The 9,588-nt window shown below is 34.3% G+C and overlaps 1 protein-coding gene and 1 long non-coding RNA gene across 11 annotated transcripts; one reads left to right on the top strand and one right to left on the bottom strand.

The window, feature by feature from the left end:
• Positions 1-1,847: 1,847 nt before the first annotated feature.
• LOC113694028 (dihydroneopterin aldolase 1) lies at positions 1,848-7,990 on the bottom strand. Of its 9 annotated transcripts, none has more exons than XM_027212877.2 (4): positions 7,400-7,990; positions 4,000-4,111; positions 3,325-3,529; positions 1,848-2,269 (listed from the first exon to the last, which is right to left on the bottom strand). In XM_027212877.2, the coding sequence occupies exons 2-4, from the start codon at positions 4,019-4,021 to the stop codon at positions 2,071-2,073; spliced, it is 426 nt and encodes a 141-aa protein (XP_027068678.1). In that variant the 5' UTR covers positions 4,022-4,111; positions 7,400-7,990; the 3' UTR covers positions 1,848-2,070. The 9 variants fall into 9 exon arrangements, with proteins under 9 accessions (XP_027068678.1, XP_027068680.1, XP_027068679.1 ...); XM_027212879.2 differs by having other exon boundaries at positions 4,000-4,094; XM_027212878.2 differs by lacking the exon at positions 7,400-7,990 and adding an exon at positions 5,957-7,383 and having other exon boundaries at positions 4,000-4,094.
• On the top strand, positions 7,879-8,295 carry LOC140008917 (uncharacterized). Of its 2 annotated transcripts, none has more exons than XR_011816214.1 (2): positions 7,879-8,011; positions 8,094-8,295. It is a non-coding gene; the product is annotated as an uncharacterized lncRNA (long non-coding RNA). The 2 variants fall into 2 exon arrangements; XR_011816213.1 differs by having other exon boundaries at positions 7,890-8,021.
• The last annotated feature ends 1,293 nt before the right edge of the window (positions 8,296-9,588 follow it).

The raw sequence follows: 9,588 nt of genomic DNA, 5'->3' as shown, positions 1-9,588 counted from the left end.
CAATAAATATCATAAAAATGTTTTTCAAATCGTTGAAAATTGTTTCCATTGATATATCTCTATATAGGTGAATAAAATTTTTGCTTAAAATACTACAAGTTAGCCATGAAAACCATAATGAGTTTAAAGATGTACCATCTTTCTAAGCTCTTATCACTTCAACAAGCCAAAAAATATTACTACAATAATTTGTTTTGTTTTGGTTATCAACGGGATTAGAAAGCAAAATATTTGAATAAACAAGAAAGAGTAGATTGATCAGAGTTTAAAGATTAAAACTTTGAACCATGTAGAAGAGAAAGGGTTAATAGAGAAGGAGAGAGAGTATAGGAATATGATGATAAATAGGATGATTGTTATAATAGTGGCAAACATATAGGAAACCTCTATAACTTTTCATGCAAAAGGCTATTTGTGTAATTTTAAAATAATTTTTTTCTATTTTAGAAATTGATCAGACATGTTGAAGGGCATTTAGTCTTTTTTCTTACTTCCGTTAATCACAAGTGACGGAAGTTAGTGTGAGGGGTCATCTATTATTTTTTAAAACCACAAGGATTAATTAGTAGTTTGACCTAACCTCGAGGGAGGTAAATGTAATTAACCCTAAAATTTACTCTTCATCCGTTATCTTCTTCACCATTTTTACTTTCACCGTTTTTGCTTTGACATTCATCTCAGTATTCTTTACTTTCACCATTTTTACTTTGACATTGATCCCAGTATTCCTTTCTTCTAGCGTAGGTAGCTTGTTAATACTCAGCGACAACTTATTTTATCTGCCAACCCATCTTGGCCTAGTTAACAACAAAACGTTATCCTCTCACGACTATGGAGTCCTGAAGGCATGATGGATAGATGCATGGATATATTCGTTGATCCATCCTTGCCTCCACCGTCGATTCTCCGCGAAGATGATCTCGGGCTGCTGAAGCATGATGTATCTAGGTGCCATGTATTGTTCTACCATGTGCACTGGCTACTTGACAACGTAGGCAGACTCCAAAACACGCCCAGAAGCTAAAAGAGAAAATTCCTAACTATAATCACCCGATAGTTCCAAGAAGTTTGGACAATAAATCCGATTCTCGGTTTGCAATAAATACATCTAAAGGTGAAAATGCTAGAGTCCTGAAGCCAATGTTGGAAAACTGTGTGAAGGCCTACTTAAACAATGCTGATGCTGATGCTGATCCAACGAAAGTAATATTGGATATTGATTTCTGTGGCAGATTTTTTGGCGACTTGGAATTCTATTCTGGTGTCAAGGAGAAGTTGGAACCTCAATATGTTGCAGTTCTTAGAGAATCTGGCAGCTTGTACAGTCTTGATTGGGAGGATCAGAAATTTCAAACTTGCTTAATTTTGGAGAAACATGCTGGTCGGGATTGTGACCAATTTCATGCTTGTACGATCTCAATGTCAAGAGGCTTGGCCAGAGACGACTCCTCTGTCCTTCAACTATAGCTAATATGATTAGCGGTCCAACATCTGAATGCAACTTTTTAATTAGGCTTAGGCAACTTTTTTAACTTAGGATTTAGCTATCTGAAAAATGATAGGGGAAAGTATAGTCTTTATTCCCCTATCGTTTATGTTATTTTATTGAGATTCGACGCTGTTGTTATTTTATTTTTTGTTCATAACTTCTGATGTCTTATTTGATATCTCATCCTATCTGAGTTTACTTGTTTTATTGTCCTTACACCAAAAGAACCAAGTAACCTAACCTTTAGATTGAGGGAGGAAGAGGGAGACGAGCAGAAGAGTTGCAGTAAATCTAGCGAAATTTGGGAGGTAAAAGTATTCACATGTAAGAGGGAACGCAAGCAAGCTGTAGATTCAAGTGAAATAAAACGGTATACCAGTTCATCATTTTTAGACCATGGAGACAATAACAGCCATCAAAATCCCAACACAGCATTGTGAAAGTAGCGATAACATTGGATATTACACCAAAAAAGGGAAAACAAAAAAGAGCTGTTAAATCGAAACATTTTTGCCAAGAGTAGTTGACTTTCAATATTTTTGGTACAAGAAAAGAGGATCAGTTGACAATTCTGCATAACTCTACAAATCAGCATTTCTGTATCTTATGATCTCAACACCCAAGTAGTCTACCGGACCATGAACAGCAACATGTGGCTTTCCAACCTGCACGCGGACTGTAGAAATTTGAGAATACCTGGACAGGATTGTGGATGCAATCAGATGAGCCACAGATTCCAAAAGATTTTTTGGTGGTCCCTCTACGACTTCTTTGACTATGCTGCCGATCAACCAGTTCACATTATGAGGAAGCTGTAGCTTACTAACAAACGCATTGGCATTTATTGTTTAACAAGTAAAAGAAAATTCTTACACAGACATCATTAGCAACAGTCCACATTGCAACTAAAGCTCAGTAGCGAAAATGAATGTCAAAGCAAGGTTCAAAACATAAAGTTACATTGGCAGGTTGGCCCAGGAAATTGGGTGGAAGCCATGAAGTGGGGGGCTGGTGTGTGTCAAAGATTTCACAGAATATCTATCTAATCTAGATGTATTAACAGGATCAACACACACATCAATGACATAATTGCAGGTGACATGAGATCTTCAAACTGTAATATCATCACCCATCTACTACCAAAGGAGCTTTTTCTAGAAATTCACAAGGGAAGACCATGTTTGCATGATGTTATTCCAGAAGGAAGGTAGAAATTTAGACACAGGAAAGGTTGAAGTTTTAAGAAAGATTTTGCTTTTTCACTTTTTCAAAAACTCATGGTTTCATGTTAACACCACATTTTCAGTCTGCTATTCCAAGATTATACAAGAGAGAAGCTCAAATATAGTAGAGATATAGTCCTTCCTAATTGATGTGTCGAATTTCAATTAATTCTCCCGCCTCTTCACTTTTCCTTTTTCATTTATTAAGCAGTCCTGCTTTCTGACTTTTAAGGAGCTGATGTGAGACTCAACAAGTGGAGCATCAAATATAAGAAAAAATGCAGGGTACAACCAAAAAGGCTGCTGCTCTGTCTAAACAGGGAAGCATCCCAAATTAGACAAGTGATAATTCTCATTTTCAGGTAATATCCAATTGTTAAAGAACAAGAAGCGGATCCCACCTACACCTGCTTTCACACTAAGTTTAGTTTTGGAATTATAATATCCTGCTAGGGAGATGTTTCAATCACGTGAACATGGTGGTCAGCAGTGGAGAAAAATATTGATAGGAAAAGGATCTATGAATCACAGGCTATGAAAAGCAACGGTACTGTTACGATACTTGTCCCTCAACTTGGAGACAAATGAAGAAAATTGGGATTTATGACTTACGCATATATGGCAGTATAACTTATAGTATCGGAGAGATGATCTGAAGTACCGGCTGCTCGCAGATCCATCCAGGCATCTACATCTATCAAGAACTTCTGACCAAGCTTCCTTTCTTCCTGCTTCACCCCATGATACCCATGAAATTTTAAACCTCTGAGTACAAGCTTGTCCCCCCTTATTAACTCCTTATGTTCTGTTATTGCACCTGATTAAAATGTAAAGCAATGAGCAGTAATAAAATAGACAAACACAGTCTTATGCCAACATGATTAAATTAAATGTGTTCAAAGCCAGTATCAACAACATGGAATTAGCATCACGTTAAAGCATACATATTTCATCCTTTTCCATCATTGTGCACTGCATCAATAAATCAAGAAATCATCTAATCAACCTTCGATTACACAAACAAATTGTAGAATAACATTCTCCTCCACACCCCTCATGTCTATTGACAATTTTCTTTCGCTTCTTAAAGATAAAGGAAGTACAGAATAAGCAAGTGAAAATATACCAACAGATTTTTTTTGGGGGGATTTTGTTGTTGTGGGGGTGGGGAAGGCCCAAGAGTAAAATCTTTCCTACTGTAACTTTCTTCAGCAAACACTGCAAAACTTAAAGGCGCCACTTGCATATGAGTTAATATATATTAAGGAAAGCCAGATAATCACTTACAAATGCTGGGTGGTGATGTCATGAGTCAAGTGTCCGCCTGAGAATGCGCACAGCAGAGCCACCTAGATTGTCTACTGCCGGAGAGTTTCTACACTCTACAGTCCAGAAACCACTACCAAATAGCTTTGGTTAGAATTCAGAAAAGTTTTGAGGAAAAAAAGTTACATTACTACCCAAATCCTATGGACCCACAATGACCCAAATCCTCTGGCTCTGTTTTGTCTTGATTCCTCTTCTGCAGTTTCTCGTCTAATACAGTGAGGTATCTTTTGTTTCAATTCCATATTAGGTCTATCCAACATTTGAACCATAAGACAAGCGCAGAAAATAGACAAATAGAGTAAAAATCTTAGTTAGGGCAATCTCATATTAGATGGATATAACAGCCTTAATCAGCATTAAGTACCACACTAGGGTCGAACTATCTACCTTACCACCAAGATAAATAGCTGGCAAATAGCTCAGAAAAGAGAACTAGGGATTTTAGATTACACTGGTCAATCAAAGTCTGAAGATCCAAAATTACAAAAGAAAAGAGAATTCAAGTCACGTCAAAATAGCAATGGACTTGACCAAAATGCAAAATTTCTATTTTTACCAACTTACAATGTTCTAGTCCAATTACCACAAATTATGGAATTCAAAAACTCCATAGCTTGGTCTCACTCAATACTGTAAATAACTTCACTGTAACAGCTTTAAAGTTTAACTCATATTGTAGCTAACTCCTGGATGCCAACTTCAAAGTTTTAGCTAAGTTGAGATTGTTGAAATGTAGCGTCTTCAACTAACAAAACTTGTGAAATTCAAAACTGTAGTTCAACAAAACCCAAAACAATTTTACATGTATCTTAACCTATCCTAAATTCCAAGAGGATAACATAGAAATGTAGGTATGATATAAAAATATACTCCTACTCAAAAATGCTAAAACCTATGACTAAAATAAAATGATAAGAAACAAAAACAAATAAAATGCATTGTTTAGCCTAGGACCTAAACTACTAGTATCCTCTGCGCATTAAAAGTTACCTTAAGTCATATCTCCACTACTCTTCAGAATACTGTACCAATTCTCCATTTTTTATTGAGCCTTGACTCACCCTCAGTTTATCTTCTTGCATTAAAGGAAAAGAAGAATGATAAAACATAAACAGGAAAATTCTATACAAAAGCTTGAGCAATTCACCAGGCCAAGTCCTGGCATGAACAGTTCACATTCCTGCTTTGCACTACTTCATGCTCACGCAGTGCAAGCTGTCAACTTCAAATGTTTAAATCCACACACTCTAGATCCAAATTGGTGTAAATTACCTACCGTTAGATAGCTACAAACCTCTACAAATAAAATTATCAGAGGCATAAATCCTACAAATTCAAGTTCGCAACTATCCAAGACACTAAAAAATTCTGTCCTCCAAAGCGGGGGAAACAAAAACCAGATTACCTAAATATCAAAATACGAAATATAAATTACACTGTCCGCGGATTATTTCAACTAGACACATTGATCGACTACCCAACTACTGTTGCTTGTTCAGCTTGGACTTAAATTATGTTTTCCATTCCCTAATAGTAGGATTTAGAGGAGCATAAAATGTTCGGTATTTAGGTTTCTCTTCAGCAATTTGCTTCAATTAAAAATTACAACTCGAATAAACTAATTAAGGACAAGATAATCTCATTTCAACAGTGAACACCTATAATCATCCTCTGCAGTTCAAACCCTAGTTATGCCCTTTTCCCTCATTGCAAAGCCAAATCCTGGAAGCTAAAAATTGCAGAAAATTAACACCAGAAGATGACAACGAACTAAGAAACTCCATAAATCATCAGAATAACAACAAATCATATATCTGAAATTTCAGGATAAATACGTAATAAATACTACCAAGCAAAGAAAAACATAGAAAAAGCATAAAAAAATTTGAAAAAAAAAAAATGTAAAGAAACCTACAGATAAGAATGGTAATCGAGTGGGATAGCGGCTTATATGAAATTGATGTCATAGAGCCTTCAATATCAGTTCAGAATCAAGCATTAATGGAGGAATTTTATTCAAAAGCTACCTCTGGAGGGAAAGGGGAAGGTTTTGCAGGAATTTTAAAATCGGACCCTTCATAGCAAATATGAAAATGTGTTCCTAGTTTCTACTTTTATGAATAATGAACGATTTAAAATCCCCTTTTTTTGTTTATTAATTTTTAAGAAATTAAAAGGCAAGAGAATTTTAATGCAGCAGGAAAAAGGAATATAATTCACTTTTCACATACTAATTTTGGCGAAATTAGTTATTCCACATTAGATTGTCCAACCCTATTAACAGAAAAGCAAAGCAAACCTGTTTAATAAAAAGTTAATTTTATGTACATTAACAATGTATCACAGTTAGATGTATGCAAAATTTACATTTTAAATTTAAATTTAAATTAATTGTCATGCATCAACGATAATAATAGTTTTATTGTTAGTATATAGAAGATCAATCCTTAAATAAATAAGAGATTAGTTCAAACGACAAACTAACCAAATGGTAATTTTCTCTCATCTAATAACCTTATATATTCTAAATTAGATTTACAATTGTCTTATTTACTTGATAAAAATTTCTTTTCTATTTTAATACTTGATAAATGTACATTTGAGTGGAAATAAGAAAAATCAAACAATCATAGGAAACTAATTGTACAAGGAAAATAACTTTTCATATCTTCAAGAGAAATTTTTTATTGACAATGATCGAAAATTTTCATGGCATATTATTTAGTTTAGATATTAAAAAGAGAAACTTGGATGAGAGCAAGATCATATTTTTTGCGCTAAAATTTTTTATGGAGTTGCCTTCAATGAACCTTTTAATCTAATGGTATTTGATAGGTTTCGTTTAAGTTTTAGACAAATGATATTGGCACTTCAGAAAAAAATAAAAAAGAAAACTTTCAGGAATTCAATGCTTATATTTTGGTTAATGAAATGACATAAAAACCTATAAAATATTTTAAAAGAAATTGCCCCTCCATGCATTTATTAGTAACTCTCCTTATTTCATCTTTTCAATTTTTTAGTTTTCACTACTCTTACATCAATCCTAAATTGTTGTACTATTAATAGTTGAGAAATTGTTTAAAAATTATTATTTAATAAATGCCATGTGGGTATGTATTAAGTCTTAATGTTTATACATGATCATATTTGCAAAGAGCCACAAAATATTTTACTTTTTCACCTTGTTAGTTGTCAAAATAAGAAGACAATGCAACTAACAAGTGACATACCTCTCCTTTGAGAAAGTTGTGTTTTTTTAATTTTTTTTTCACCTCCATGCTATATTGATGGCCAAGATAATGATTTTCCTTCTTTTTTTGGCTAAAACCCACTTTGCATAAATTGTAGGACCTACCTTTGCTTTTAAATTCAGAATATTAAACCCATGTAGAGCTATGCCTCCTCTCTTCACCTGACCCCACCATGAGCTTCCCAAAGGTGGAATTCCAAAACCCACCTAGGTAAAATTTGTGAACTTCATCATCGACATAAAAAGGATCCACCCGCGTCCTGTGTGGCCGCTAAACAACAATCCTGAGGCCGCGGTGGTTGTGATTGCCAATATGCCCCTGGAGCTGAAAACCCTGTAAATCCATGCCTCCGTCCACTTTGAAAATGTTGTTGTTCTGTTCTGGGTCCTTTGAGAGCTTCTCGTGGTGAAACGGAGCTTCTTGGTGAAGTTGTACATTGAAGGTTGAGGTTCGTCATGTTTTCCTAAAGATAAAGTAAAGCGAGCGTTAGAAATCGTGAGCTATATGAGGTCTTTTATGACAGGTTGGATGTCGTTGCAGTACTCGAAGTAGATAATTTGAGGGTTTGCAGAGGCGATTGAGGGGATCGACAGGGAGAGAATGAAGAGGAGGGAGGAGAAAGGGATCTATTGGGCATTTGGAAAAATGTTGAGGGCATTTTTGGAACAAGAAAAGTAGAGGTCTGCTACTCTTCATTGCTAAAGGGTGCCCAGAATGTGAGATAAGGTGTTTATTTGCATATATTTAACACACGATCAAGCCTAAGAATAAATGTACTAATAATAATGCTGTGTCCAGGGCATTTTTGGAACAAGGAAAGTAGAGGTCCACTACTCTCCATTGCTAAAGGGTGCCTGGAAGGTGAGATAAGGTGTTTGTTTGCATATATTTAACACACGATTAAGTCAAAAAATAAATGAACTAATAATAATGCTGAGACTAGACAGCTTGCAAGCAATTGAACCACCCATCATGATCATGCATGATTCTTGCTCCAAAAGCCAAAAAAAAAAAAAGGGAATTTCAATTAGTGGTTTAGTAATTCTAACAAATAGATTTACTTTATCTAATTACCACACGGGAATTTTTCTGATGGCTATATAGATTTCCATGAATCAACTCGTATATCATGTATTGTGAATTATTAGAGATATTTTTTACTGTAGCACTTTTTATGATGTGATGCATGTGAGATAAAAAGATAATTGGAAAGATAAAAGGGTGCGTTGGAAATTGTAATGATGATGTAAGCAAATATATTTTGGCAAATAAACAGCAATCCAAACAAACCTACTATTATGTTACATATATAATTAATGATAAATTGATAATAATACAGGGTTTTCGATGAATTAAACAGTAGTTGAGTGATATGAATGATGTTGCATCTATGACAATTGAAAAATAATGATCATAATAGAATAGTCTGCACCAAGCATTTTTACAACAAATTTTTCTTGTTGTTTCCCACACATTTTTTTAATAAATCTTTTATTTTTCAATTATTTTCTTATTTCATAGCAAAACTCCGGGCCAGCCTTCATGGGCTCAAGGTAGAGTTGGATTTGGGAGGGAATCAAGTTCTTATCAGCCCACCAAGATATGTTGGCGTGTAATGGGCTTGAAGCCCTTCTTCATCTAGACCTTGCAAAAAAAAATGTTACAGTATTAAAATAAAAAGTTTTACAAATAATCTTCAATCTAATGAAGGGTCTAATTGAAATATAAAAAACTTTTATAAAAGGCATTCATTTTGGTCCAGCCCTTATTACGTTATTAGTTGGAAGAGAGTAAGTAATTTATTAGACCACTTTTTTTTTAAATTATTAAACCACTTGTTAATTCTAAGCTATTTCTTTTTGTTATATTTTTCTTATCCCTTTTTTGAGCACATATTTTTCTTATCTTAATGTCCTGCAAGCTAGTTCTACATTAAAACCATAGCAATTGTGCAACACAAATGCAATTGTTAGAAGTTGATGCTCTTGTGCTTTTCATTGAATAATTGCCTTTTATGTCAACGTTACATTCTGCTACGAACACAAAATTGATAGTACCCTTAAAAAATTAATTGGCACCCTTAAAGAAATTAAGAACTAATTGCATTTTGTGCCCTTAAATTTTATTGCTATTTTGATATCACATTCTAAATTGAACTTTTGGACACTTCTACACCAATGGAAGTTGTTTTATTTGCCTCTCTTTGGTTTAGTAGGTAAAGTTCGAATAGAAGTTCAATCAAAATCAAAACCTTAGTTTCATCATTCTACTTTGCACAACTAAAGTTTTTTTT

The sequence above is a fragment of the Coffea arabica genome, chromosome 6c (assembly GCF_036785885.1).
Source record: "Coffea arabica cultivar ET-39 chromosome 6c, Coffea Arabica ET-39 HiFi, whole genome shotgun sequence".
Taxonomy (NCBI): Eukaryota; Viridiplantae; Streptophyta; class Magnoliopsida; order Gentianales; family Rubiaceae; genus Coffea; species Coffea arabica.
The sequence above is the reverse complement of the archived record's forward strand: the minus strand, read 5'-3'. Positions and strand labels throughout refer to the sequence as shown.